At 39.7% G+C, this 14125-nt stretch overlaps 1 protein-coding gene across 1 annotated transcript; it reads right to left on the bottom strand.

Annotated features, from left to right (window-relative positions):
- Positions 1 to 6407: 6407 nt before the first annotated feature.
- Positions 6408 to 6689, bottom strand: LOC110568308 (NADH dehydrogenase [ubiquinone] 1 alpha subcomplex subunit 3-like). Its single transcript, XM_064377781.1, has one exon. The coding sequence runs from the start codon at positions 6687 to 6689 to the stop codon at positions 6408 to 6410; it is 282 nt and encodes a 93-aa protein (XP_064233851.1).
- Between the last annotated feature and the right edge of the window lie 7436 nt (positions 6690 to 14125).

The raw sequence follows: 14125 nt of genomic DNA, 5'->3' as shown, positions 1-14125 counted from the left end.
ATAGTAGTTGCATTTTAAAAAATCACAGGATATGTTAAATCCATGTGAAAAAATGTTCATATTTATATATGAAGCCAAGCTGATATCAGGAATCAAATCATTGTAAAGAGCTTTTCATCTAGATAACTGTGCAGTGGGACATAGAGTAGGACACAACAGGGTTGCCAGATTTGGCTCATAAACATATAATATTTCAGACATACTAATACAAAGAATGTATTGGTTGTTTATCCAAAATTCGATTTTAACTGAGTGTCCTGTACTTTAGGTGGCAGCCCTAGACACAGGACAATCTTTGTTGTGTGGAACTGTCCTGCAATCCAACTAGCATTCTTGGTTCCCACATATTAAATGTTAATAGGCCCCCCAATAACTGTGATAACTAAAAATCCTCACAGCTTTCCAAACTGCCCAGGAGCTGCCCCTACTAAGAACCACAGTCCTGCAAAGAAGATCACCAGAAGCAAGCCCTACTCCTGCCCATAGAGCCCCCATCAGCTTCTTAGTGATTGATTCAAATATTAATGAATGGCTAAGGATCCACAGACATTTGAAAAAGACCCCCAAGGTGAAAAACAAAGCCAGCACAGACAGAGAAAAGGGACTTGAAGAAAAGAACAAGAAGAAAAACAACTTTAGGGGAAAAACTGTATGTATTCTTTGGAAAGATAATAGCAAGAAGAAGATACTATAGAAGGAGGAGGAGGAGAAACAGGAAACCTAAAAGAGCAGTTGGAAATTAAATATGATAGCCACAGTAAAAAAAAAAAAAAAAAATTCAGCAGGAGAAGTGGAAGATAAATTCAAGGAAGTATCTCCAAAAACAAAACAAAATAGCTAAGAGGCAAACAACAGGGAAGAAAATGAGCTGGAAAATTAGAGGATCAATTCAGGGAGTCCAATATTCAATTAATAATAATTCTAGAAAGAGAAAGCAGAAACTTGAAAGAGAAGAAATTTATCAAACAAATAATCAGAAAAAATGCTTCAAACAAAAAGAGTAAAAGGGCTCATCAGGTTCCTGAAAAAGAATATAACTTATATCATGATCATATTTCAGAACACAAGGGAGGAATAGAAATTTCTAAAGATAAAAAAAATTACATCCAAATAACTAAGAATAAGAATGGCCACTTCTTAAATGTAATTATATAAAAAAAAAAAAAAGCTTTCCAGATTCTAAGAGGAAAAATTATTTTCAGTCTAAAATTCTATACCCAGCCAAATTATCAATCCAGCATGAGGACAAAGAAAAATGTTTTCTCCCACGCACGCTTTTCTCCCATGGACACTTTCTCAGGAATAGTTATTTAAGAACATGCTCCATGAAAATGAGAGGGTCAATAAATCAAAAAGAGAAAGACTTGGGATCCAGGAAATGAGACCAAACACAAGTGAGAGTCAAAAGGGATTTCCAGGTTGAGGAAGGTAAGGCTCAGAGTCATGCTGCACAGCTGTTCCCGAGAGCAACAAGTCAGCCTGAAGCAAGAGGATGGAGGCAGGAAAGTTATCTGCTAAGTTACTTAACAATGGGATAATCATGTTCAGATACTACCCAAAGAACCAAGTAATTTAAGAAAATGGCAAGGACTAAGACTATACAAAAGCTTATAAAAATAAAGAATTATAATATATGCCTTTGCTCTGTAATGAATAATGTTTCATTATATTATTATGACCATTTAAATATCATATTATATTATAAAATATTATTAAATATTATGACTATATAATATAATGAAATAAAATAATATAAATCTGAATAATAAAAACATAAATCTGAAGTTAGATTTAATCAAAGCAACAATACAGTACAGCTATATTGGCAGAAAGAGGGGCAGGAAATGGGGGTGAAGAACAGAAAGGAAGTTATATCTCTTGTAGTTCATGAGAAAGCCAAAAGATAAAGTTTAAAATTGATGCCTCAAACCAATGATATGCACATATCATATAGAATAAAAATAGAGATAAACAGCAAAGAAAAAAACTTAAGGAGTTTAGGAGTGGATGAGGCAGCAGACTGTTGTTTTTTCATAGGAGACTTGTGTCATCAACTTTTAAAGCTATGCATGTACTGCTTAGATTAAAGGAAAAATTAATTTCAAGAAATTAATGGCTGTGGTGAAGTAGTCTGGAAATGTTCCAGCAGGAAGAACTGCTACATTCTGACACTGAATTTAATCATTGAGCTACTCTCGACCCTGGGATAAGGCCAAGTAGACCGGCTCCTTTGAAAAGGGAACCAATGACTCCTGATTAGAGAAGGCCCGGAGGGGAGGGGGTTTGGGAAGGACCCTGCTGTGCACACCTGCTAAGGCCGTAATCTCTCTCTCTTATTCAGTGTTTTGCCAAGTCACCAGGAGCAGGAAGCTGCTTTTTCTGTTATACAGAGCAACAAAGGGGATGAGTGGTTTGATAATGAGGACTGATAACTGTCTAATACAGAGAAAGCCTGGGCCTCCCACAGGCTTTAAATTACAACTTTGATGGCACTGATCAGAGTTCTTGAAGTCGCAACTGGGACATGGAGAAGCCACAGAAGATGCAGTCTGAATGTTTTCTCAAACACAAGGAAAGACCTGGAATCAGATTAAACAAAGATTTCCAGTTATTGAAGCAGATGGGTGGGAAAAAAACAAAAACAAAATCCTAAGAGATGCTTCTATCTCTAAATCTTGTGCTAAATTGCAGATTGTGCATAAGGTAGAGATTAGAAATTGTTTCATTGTTGTTCAGTTTTAATGGAAAGTTTTATTTTGGTCAGAAAAAAACACAAATGGGTTATACAGGGTATGATCATTTGTGACTCAGTTAACCATACTTGGGAAAAACCTGTCTGCTTGGATCATAAGTCCAAAGCCAGCCTCCACTATTCACACAAGTGGCAGCTTTACCTAGGCTACAGACCTGGAGCCTAGGAGGAGCAATCACCTTATACTGGCATCACCTAACCTAGGACTTGGTGAGAAACAGCGTGTCCCTTCTGAACCTGTGTGTATTTTCAAACTAGGCTGTCTCAAGTGAGATCTGACTATTTGTACATGTTCATCACAAATTCTGACTGAGGCAATGTTGACTTGATTCTGCAGACCAAAATTTACTGTTGACTTGATTCTGCAGACCAAAATTTACTGCATCTCAGATATGTTTCAACAACTATTTCATTAAGATCCTTAGAACATAACATCTAATGTCTATCCAGTTAGGTAGTGTGGGGGCTGGGGTGGGGGGCTGTTGAGGCAGGGCCTTCTTTTTTTTTTTTTTTCTTTTTATTCACTATCCAGTAATGGCTATAAGCAAGAGGCTGGACCTTCTTAACCCCAGCTCTGCACAACTCTGAAAGTCAAGCCTAGCTTCATCACTCTCTATGGGATCCACTGAGGGCTTTGTGACAACATCACAGCCAAGTTCTCCCTCTGCCTAATCTGCTTTCTTCCTTTTTCCTGATTTTAGTAATACTCCCTAATTCATGTGTGCATACTAATCACTAAACAAACAAACAAAAAACAAAAACTTTTTTGAACATTTAGTAAGAGCAGTGAAGATCTACAAACTAGAGATTAAGGTCATTTCCCAAGAGGTTTTTTACTGGACTTTGGCTGTTTTTTTCATAACCTATTTTAACTAGATGTTAAATATCCCCCTCAAAATGGATTTGATTTAAAAACACAAAAGACAAAAGATGGGCATAGGACATAAATATAATGTGCAATTGTACCCTCGGTAGAATGAACAGACCTAAACTCTCAGAGGTGTCTTACATGACTTTTTGTGTCTCAGCAGATCTGAAACTACTCTCTCAAACTGGAGAGCTCTTGGCTGCCCCGACAACCTGTGGCAAAATCTCCCTTCATTGCTGATGGAGTTTGAGGTTCTGCTGGACTCTGGCTATAGTGGCCTGACCATTAGTCAAGAAATAGTCAGTCATGGCCTCTTGTGCTCCCTGGGGGACTCATGGTAGAGGAGGGTATTAGCAGGATGGCTGTCTACACCAGCAATTCTTACAGCAGGTTATGGTGGAGTTCAAAGGGGTGTGCACATGTGAGAAAGAAAAGGTCTGCCTCACTCCCTGCCTTCCAACTTCCTCTAGGAATAACATGCTAACAACATAACTTCCTCCACTCCTCGGGTGACCAGCTACTACTCAATTACTGCTGAGACTAGCACCATGTATCAAGTGATTAACATGTGCTAGGCCCATTTCTTATCTTATTCAACTCCCATAACAATCTCCAGAGAACATGGGTACCATTTTCCAGATGAGGAAATGGAGGCTTTTAGAGGTTAAGTAATATGCCAAAGACCACGTAGAGTTGGTATTCAAACTTACGCAATCTGAGCAGGCATCCTGTTTCTATTTCTTTCACAAATAAATTCGAGTTGGGTTTCTGTCACAACCAAAAGAGTGTCATTCAACACAGAAAATTAATGTGATGGGCAAACCATGAAACCACAAAGCCAAAAGCGTGTTCTTCTTAAATAAGCCAGGCACAGAAAGACAAGCATCATATGTTCTCACTCATATGTGGGAACTAAAAAAGTGGATCTAATGAAGACAGAGAATAGATTGGTTGTTACCAGAGGCCAAGAAAGCTAGGGAGTGAGAGAGATAAAAAGAGGTTGATTGATGGGTAAAAATATGCAGTTTGATAGAATAAATAAGACCAAGTGTTTGATAAATCAGTAGAGTGGCTATAGTTTACAATAATCTATGGTCTATTTCAAAATAGACCATAATTTAACATCTAGTTAAATATGTAAGAGAATAATTGCTTCTAGCAGAAACATTGTTAAAATGTCCACACTACCAAAAGTGATCAGAAAGAAAAGCATAAAGAAAAGACAGGTATTTAAGGTGATAGATATCCCAACTACACTGATTTGCTCTTTTCAAGTTATAGGAATGTGATAAATTATTGCATGTACACTGAAAATATGTACATCTATTTTGTGTCAATAAAAATAATAAGGCTCAACACAGTAGGTCACATCTGTAATTCCAATACTTTGGGAAGCTAAGGTGGGAGGATTGCTTGAAGCCAGGGATTCAAGATCAGCTTAGGCAACATAGTGAAACTGGATCTCTGCAACAAAAGAAAATAAAGAATTAGCCAGGCATGGGGATACACACTTGTAATCCTAGCTACTTGGGAGACAGATGCAAGATCACTTGAGTCCAGGAGGCTGAGTCTTCAGTAAGCTATGATCACTCCACTGCACTCCAGCCTAGGTGACAGAGCAAGACTTTGTCTCAAAATAGTAATACTAATTAATTACAATTAAAAAATAGGCTGGGCACAGTGGCTCATGCCTGTAATCCCAGCACTTTGGGGGGCTGATGTGGGCAGATTGCCTGAGGTCAGGAGTTCAAGACCAGCCTGGTAAATATGGTGAAACCCCAACTCTAATAAAAAATACAAAAATCAGCCAGGCATGCTGGCGGGTGCCTGTAGTCCTAGCTACTCAGGAGGCTGAGCCAGGAGAATTGCTTGAACCCAGGAGGTGGAGGTTGCAGTGAGCCGAGATTGTGCTATTGCCCTCCAGCCTGGGTGACAGAGTGAGACTCTGTCACAAAAAAATAAATAAAAATAAAATTATAGGCCAGGCACGGTGCCTCATGCTTATAATCCCAGCACTTTGGGAGGCCCACATGGGTGGATCACCTGAGGTCAGGAGTTTGAAACCAGCCTGGCCAACATAGCAAAATTCTGTCTCTACTAAAAATACAAAAATTAGCCAGGCAGATGGCAGGCACCTGTGGTCCCAGCTACTCAGGAGGCTGAGGTGGGAGGATCGCTTGAGCCCAGGAGGCGGAGACTGAAGTGAGCCAAGATTGTGCCATTGTACTCCAGCTTAGGCAACAGAGTGAGACTCCATCTCAAAAAATTAAAATAAAATAAAATTATAATACACCTCACCCATGCACTCCCAATGTCCCTTAATCCTCTTTGTTATTTTTTTCCACATAATGCCATATACTTTATTTATTTATTTATTTACGTATATTGTTTATTATTTCTCTTTCCCTACTGGAAGGTAAACACCTAGAATAGTGCCGGGCCAGACGATAGTCTTTAAAGAAATATTTGTTGAATAAACGAATGAATGAACACTGAGAGAGAAGTAAGCAGACAGGAAGATGTAAGTTCTTTTCTCCTCCAGCTCTGCAGCATCCCTCTAATTTCCATACTGTGTGAGTCTAACATGGAGACAGCCAGCAAGGAAAAAATGCGGTTTGCAGAGTTCCAGCCCCAGCATCACAGAGTGTAAAAAAGTGAGCTTATGGCTGAGAAACAATATAACTGAAACACACACACACAATTTCCCTGCACTAATCTTCCCAATATATTTATATTTCCATTTTTGTTTAAATTTATTTTATTCTCTACATTATTTTGGGGGGGGTTTCACATTTTTATTGGGAGCCAGGGAAGGTGCTGAAGGTTCTTCAGCCACTCCAGGCTGGGCCCCTGGGGCTTCTGGGGGTGGCTGGGTAGGTCGGGCATGTTCCCATCATGGCAGACAGGCACTATGCAGTTGTAGGACGTGGCCTTGTCTTTGACAGAGTACTTGAAGTAGGGGCTGATTGGGGGCAGAATTACAGTGAGGCTCCCGATGAAGAAGGACACAACCAGGACTGGCTCCCTGGCCCAGGCATTCTTGAGAAGGGCACAGAGTCTTGCAGCCATCTTGGTCTTGGTGGCGACAGCAGCGAGGACCAACATTATTTTTAATATAGATTATTATTTGCAGCTGAGTCACATAGTGTACAATGATTACATTTCCTTTCTTGTACAACTTACTGTTTTTCCAGCATTTAATAATTGCCTACCTTTCTTCATCTCAATTTCGTTCCCCAAATTCTCACATAAAACTCCTCTCAATACAGTCAAACACATCAGGAACCCATCAGCTCATTTTTTTGTCATGACTACATGCTTCAGTGCAGTCCTCTGTCCTCTTGTATTTTTATGTTTAGCTTCTTTGTTTCTAAGATTACTTCCCATATTCTCTAACAGCCTCTTGATATAATTTTCCACATATTCAAATGTATCTGATGACCATCTGTTATTTTATTTTCCTTCCCCATGGAGCCCTGTACCCCTCCTACTACAAACCGGATTGTTTCTTCTTGAGGCCTGCTGCACAGCCGTTCTGGAACTTCCCTTCCCTATCATTATTCTGAATGTCTTCTACGTCAAATCCTGTATTTACTGGATCCCAATCTTCCTCTTTCCTGGTTTAATCATTTTTGAGCCTCACATTCTCCAGTATCTTTCTGAGAGTGAATGCACAAGAGATAAGCATTTTTGAGTGTCTGCATTTGTCTGCTCTCAGACTTTATGGATGGTTTGTCTGTGTAAGAAAAACCTAAGTTGAAACTACTCTCCTCAGTATATTGAAGATATTGTTCCATGGTCTTTTAATTCCTCAAGTTGCTATTGAAAAGTCCTATGTTATTCGGCCTCTTGGTCCTTTGTATGTAAACTATTTTTCTTTTTTATGCTTCTCTCTGGACTTTAGGACTTCCCTTTGGTTTTTGTTTGTTTGTTGTGGTCTCTGGTGATCCATGACTGTTTACTCACATGTGAAAGTGAGAAATGAAAAGGCTGATCGACAGTTCATGCATGTGAGCAGGGCTTGCTGATTGTCAGGTCTTGCCTTGCTAGAGGATGATTAGGTGGGGACCCAGCAAGTTTGTTGATGAGTCCTTTCTGTCAGTATTTTCTCTTAGAGTGGTCAGTTTCTCTGGATAGAAGTGACTCTGTTTCCTGTTTTAGGTATTCCTGATGATGGTGCACTGTAAGGAGGGGAGCCTGCTCGGCTTGTGAACTTTTACTTAATATCACTCTTTAAATACAGTGCTTCTGCTCTGCCGTCTGCCATACCAAGTCCCCAACTCCCTGGCCTCTTCAGTCAGCCTCTGCAGAGAAGCCAATTGCCCCAGTTCCCTGGCAGAGCAGACAATCACCTGGCTGTGTGGAGTGAGAGAGGAGATGTAGAAGCCTAAGCATCTTATACAATCCTCTTGTTTGGAGTCACACCCTGAACCATTTCCCAGCTATACGACTGTATGGCCCTGAACATATCATGTAGGGGACTCAGTTTCCTCTTCTGAACTTGGAAGACCTTTGAGACACATAGGAAATCCAGGGCCCTCCCAGCCCTGGGATTCTATGACCTATGAACTTTCAGAAGGTGGAGCGCTCTGCCTAGGCAGTAACATAGACAGGAAGATACAGGAGGTGAAGAAGGGGGAGGTGACAATGGGATGGAGTGGTGGGAAACTTCAAAGAAAAGGTGGGAGGAGAGCAGGACAAGAGCCAGTTGGAGGAGTGGAGGAGGGAGCACCTCCTAAGGTGTCCAATATGAAGATGACACTGGAGCAGGATCATCACAGCAAGTTGGCAGCTGGTAGGTAGGCAAAGGGTTCTAGAATGATGAAGTGGAAGAGTAAACTTCAACCAGAGTGTGGAGAATTTGAATTTCTTCTTTATATCAGTGGATCCCATGATCAAAGTCATCTAGAGATTTGTTTTCAATACCAGAGACCCTACTCCAGACTTTATAAATCAGAATATCAGAGAAGGGCCCAGGAACCTATATGCCTTTAAACTTTCCACATGAGTCCAATAAACTGGCAAGTTTTGGAACCACTTCCTTAGACAATGGAGAACCATGGATGGTTTGTAATCAAGATGCATGATAGAAGCGGAAATTCTAGAAAGATGAATTTGACAGGCATATGCAAGGTGGACTGGAGGTTGAAGGACATGAGGCAGGGATTCAAGGAAGGCAATTTCAATATCTCACAAAGATGGTAATGAAAGCCTATAGGAGGTAAGTGCCCAGGGAAGAGAAAGAAGAGACTATGCCAATCCATCTGTCATGGATTGAATTATCTATCCCCTAAAATTCATAGGTTGAATTCCTAACCCCCAGTACCTCAGAATGTAACTTTATGTGGAAATAGGGTCATTGCAGATGTAGTTAGGTTAGGATGAGGTGATAAGGTGGACTCTAATCTACTAGAAGGGGGATATTTGGACACACCAGCATGGACAAGCGTAAAGGGAAGATGATGAAAAGGAAAGTAGGGAGAAATGGCTATCTATCTACAAACCAAGGAGAGAAGCCTGGAACAGATCCTTCAATGCCAACAGAAGGAAGCGGTCCTGTTGACACCCTGATCTCAGTCTACTGGCCTCCAAAACTGTAAGTCAGTAAACTTCTAAGTCACCCAGTTTGTGGTACTTTATTATGGCAGCCATAGGAAACTAATACACCATGTTTTTGGAAACACATTCCTGCCTTCAATTACCTCTTCTTCACTTTCTCATGAGGATTGATTTCTCAAAGTCACCCTCCTGAACGGGCTGGAAGTAGTGGTTACAGAGTGAAGCATGTGCTTCTAACATATAGGATGCCTTTGTACTCGAGGAGTGAGTGTGGGGTAGCTTTTCTAAGTCCTTGGCCAGTTTGCTCCCAGAATCCACCTGAAGTATCAAAGAACTGACTTGTGATTGGACCTTGCTGAATAGAAAAGATGTTATCTCTAGGAGAAGCAATTTACATTCTCCCCACCTGATAAAGGAATTGGTGCCAAGAATGTCAGACTGTGGGTGAAGCCCCAGAGGAGAAGGGAGACTCATTTCTTTGGAGCCATTACTGATCCACTGGTGGCTCAGCCAGATAAGTTAGAGCTGCAAGAGGAGGAACAATCTATAAAAACAGGCAAACCCTCACTCTATCATTCTGTGGCTTCACCTATGCTGAAATAACTATCTTCCTTGGCTAAACAAATAATTTCCAAGAACCCAATATATGAAGGTCAATGGCATGGTGGCTGATATAACCACACGGGACCAAGGACAAGCACATTCCTGGCCTCCCTCACTGTCCTGCTCAGCCTGGACCCACATCAGCTACTCTGCACTGCCCTTGCTAACATCCTTGGGACACTTGACCCTTTTACCTGCCAGTGTTCCCAATGGCAGTGCTCACTCTAGGTCACCCACCATCTGCTCACTCCAGGATTGCCAAGTTTTGCTAGAAAAGGTGTCATAACTGTACCATAGGACCCGCTAAGTATTCCCACTCCGCAACCCCATCTGGGCTCTTCCTGCTTCCATGGTTATCCATCTGGAGTTAGCTTCCTGTTGCTTCCCTCCCAGCCCTTGCAAGGAATTCTCCAGGCTCCATGAGTCTTCAGCTCCATCCCAGTGCCTCTTACCATCAGCCAAGGATGTCACTTCAATTTGCCGGTAAAGTGAAAAGTCTTCAGGCATCTACTACCTCATCTCTGTTTCTCTCTACTTTGGAGTTTCTTATGTTCAGAAGAAGAGGTGGTGTTTTAATTTCCTTGCCCAGGAAAACCCATCTCTGTTCTGGATCCCATTTCTTATTGTACCAATTATATCATTAAAAAAAAAAAATTCTTACAGAGTATTTAACATGCATATACATAATTTTATTAACTTTTTACATCTTCAAAAGTCTCTGGCTTATTTTGCCTACAAGCTCAAAAACCTTAAAATCTTTCCAAGCCTTTTTTTTTTTTTTTAAAGACGGGGTTTCACCATGTTGGTCAGGCTGGTCTTGAACTCTGACCTCAGGTGATCCACCTGCCTTGGCCTCCAAAGTGCTTGGATAACAAGATGTGAGCCACCATGCCCAGCCTTTCTTTCTTTCTTTCTTTCTTTATTTGTTATTTTTTTTCCAAGCCTTAAAAACAAAACAAAAAAAATCAAAAATAATATTGATCATACCACTTCTTTCAGCTACTTCCTAATTTCTTTCCATTTTTTTAATGGTCACTGTTTCCAACAGGTTACCTTTTCTTTCTCCTCTTTGTTTCTTAACTTTCTATAGTCTAGTTTCAGTCTCTAACACTGTACTAAAATTCCTCTTTCTTTTTTCTAATTTTGTTATTTTGAAATTTCAGTTTTTTTAAAAAGGTTGCAAAAAACTGAAGAGTCCCCATATATCCTTTGTCCAGCTTCCCCAAATTTTAACATGTTAAATAACCATAGGATATTTATCAAAAGTAGGAAATTAACATTCAGATAATACTATTAATTAAACCATAGGCTTTATTAGAATTTCACCAATTGTCCTTCTGTTAATTAACTTCTAAAGCCATTCTTTCAAAACAGCTTTCTACTAAAGTCATCTTAAACTTTGTTTTATTCATAAATTCTAAATATAAAATTAAGGAATGATGAGTGGAAAACTTAGAAAATATGAAAAGATATAAAGAAGAAAAAAAAACTACCCACAATCTGGCCAGAGATAAAGCTACTAATTTACAGGACATACCAGGGATAGAAGAACATGTTAAATACCACCATGGAAATATCAACAAAATTCAGACTGTGAATTTCTTAAAAAAAAAAAATTCAAGGAACAATAAAAGAGATGAAAGGGGAATCTATAACTTAAAAAGATGTTCATAAGCTAGAGAAACCAATTGCAAAAGGTGAACTTTGTGTGGATTCCAATTTAAGTAAACTGTACAAAAGTTATAAGACAGATAATCAGGAATCTGAAAATCCTGAATATTTATTAGCAATACTAGGAAATTATTGTTATTTATAAAGTGTGATAATAGTACTATGTTTACATAAGGAACATTTATTTTAGATATAGCTATTGAAATATTTATAGATGGAATGACTGTTTCAAAGTAATGGGGTGGGGGAAATAAGTGTGGGTATAGTGAAACAGATTGCCATGCACGAGTAATTGTTAAAGTCAAATGATGAGTGAATTAGGTACATTAAAACGTTTTCTCTGCTTTTGTGTATGCTTTGAAATTATCCATTATGAATGCTTTTTTAAAAAGTGAATCATCTATTCAACATTCAAAAAGTCATTAAAAATAAATTTAGACTTTTTTCTTTAGTTTTTCAAATACAGAGCACAAAGAATCACATTGTTTAAGTCTGGCAAACACCAGCACAAAAGACCTTTACATCCATTTGTGTCCTCCAGGTCTCACTAACCCAGCCAATGTTTCCCTTCTCTGACTCACTCCCAAACTCTGCCCTAGCCATGCCGTTCTGCCTTCTTCACAACACTTTTACTCCTACCCCTTGCTATGCTCTTCCTGGTCTTCCCTGATCCTTCATGCAAGTAGCTCCAGGACCTTTCTAATTTCAAGCAGTCCAGTCTTCCAAATTCCAATTCCATGGCTCTGCTCATAACCTTGCTTCACTCAATAAAAGCACAAGAGCCTGGCAGAGAACAAAGGAAAAATCCCTAGTATATGTTAATATTCTGTTTGTGTTTCAAAGGTATGCAGACAAAATAAACTTGGAATGATGTTTTATAAACATAATTGTATTCTCTCCTACACTTTTATTTTTTCTTTTTCTTTCCTTCTTTCCTCATTCTTTCTTTACTTAACATTATGTTATAAACTAGCTCAACTCTGCTAAATCCCTGTTCTTTGCAAACCTTTTAATGGCTGTGGAATATTCTGTCACATACATGAGCCATAATGTATTTGTCTCATTCCCTAGTGTTATATCCAGTGACCGTTTAGATGCTAAAGCAATTCAGTTGTCATCCTCCTTGACTTCTACAGTACTTTGACACTGGTGACTACCCTCTGCCTTAAAATGTTTTCCCATTAGCTTTCCTGATATCCTCGCAGTCTCGCTCCTCTCCGACTGGTCGTTCTCCTGTCTTCTGTGACCTGTCTTCCTCCTGCTCCCTGAATAAAATCCCTCCCAAAGTTCCATCTAGATTCTTTCTTTTCCTCTCTTTACTCTCACTCCCTAGGTGCCTTCTCCCTTGGCTTCACTGTGAAGATTCCCAGATCTGATAACTTCATGCCTAGCCCTTTCCCAGTGTTCCAGACCTGCATCTCCCTTGTCTGTTTTACATGTTCACCAAAATATAGTCCAGGGCATTTTCACCAACATGACTAAGCAACCAAAAGGAGCCATCTGGAAACAGCTCAGCCTACCTCCTCCCACCTGCACAGTGCTGCATCTCCTCAGGATTCAGCTTGATGCCTTGGCGTCACTACCAACACTTTCCTTCACCCTCCACTTCACCAAGTCACCAAGCCCTAAAGAAGCTACTTCTGACATGTCTCTCATGACAGTTTCTTACTCTGGATTCTCACTGCTGCATTCAGACTGTGAATGGAGTCAACAGTTTTATCTCCCATTTGCATTCACTTCCTACTTGGTCTTTCCTACTCCTCCTCTGTCTCTGTTCTCTCCAATCCATCTTACCAATCAATCTTCTTAAAGTTTGACTTTAGTTAGGTGACTTACCTGTTCAATAATCTTCAGTGGCTTCCTATTACTTAACCAAATCGACTTCTGACATTTAAGGTACAATTTAATACGATCTACCAAACAATTTCCCTAATCTTACTTCTCTCTTCTTCCCACACATATCTTGGAGGGGGAATAGCATGGCTTCAGAATTGAATCTCAACCTACAGTGCTATAGCCTTGGGTAAATTATTTAAGTCATCTGAGCCTCTGCTTCCCCATCCATAAAATGGTAGTATTAGCAGCATCTACCTCATGTGTGACTGTGAGGATAAGATTAAAAAATATATAAAGTATATAGTAGCTAGCATACAGTAGGTTCCTGATAAATATCTCTTATTACTTTTATTACATCACTGCAGTCAAACTGAATTCCTTGGTTTTCCCATATAAATTTTACGACTTATTTCCCCTCCTCCTAATTTTGCTCCTACTGTTCCCTTTGCCTAACTTTGGCACAATATCTTTGCCTTCTGAAAGCACCTCCTAGACTCTAAGGCCCTACTCAGGTGCTGCTTTCTCTGTGAACTTTTCCTTGACCCCCAGCCACAAGCGCTCTCTTCTTGCTCCTCTGAATGGTAGGGCTCTGCTTCCAGCACTCTGAGGCATTTATACCGCCTTCTCATGAGCTGTGTAAATGCTTTATCTCCTACAAATCAGGGCAGGACCATGTCTTCCTCATGTTTAATTTCCTCTACAGCACAGGATCTGGCATAAAGTTCAAACTCAAGAAACTTTAATGGAAAGATTGAGTAGATGACATTTCCTGATTCTCATCAATAAAGTTTCATCTTCCTACTCATCTATCAAATATCTATTGTCTCTTTTTAATA

The sequence above is a fragment of the Aotus nancymaae genome, unplaced genomic scaffold, assembly GCF_030222135.1.
Source record: "Aotus nancymaae isolate 86718 unplaced genomic scaffold, 86718_ANA_hifiasm-v0.15.2.pri h1tg000017l, whole genome shotgun sequence".
NCBI lineage: Eukaryota > Metazoa > Chordata > Mammalia > Primates > Aotidae > Aotus > Aotus nancymaae.
Note: the sequence above shows the minus strand (reverse complement) of the source record. Positions and strands in the feature narration are given on the sequence as shown.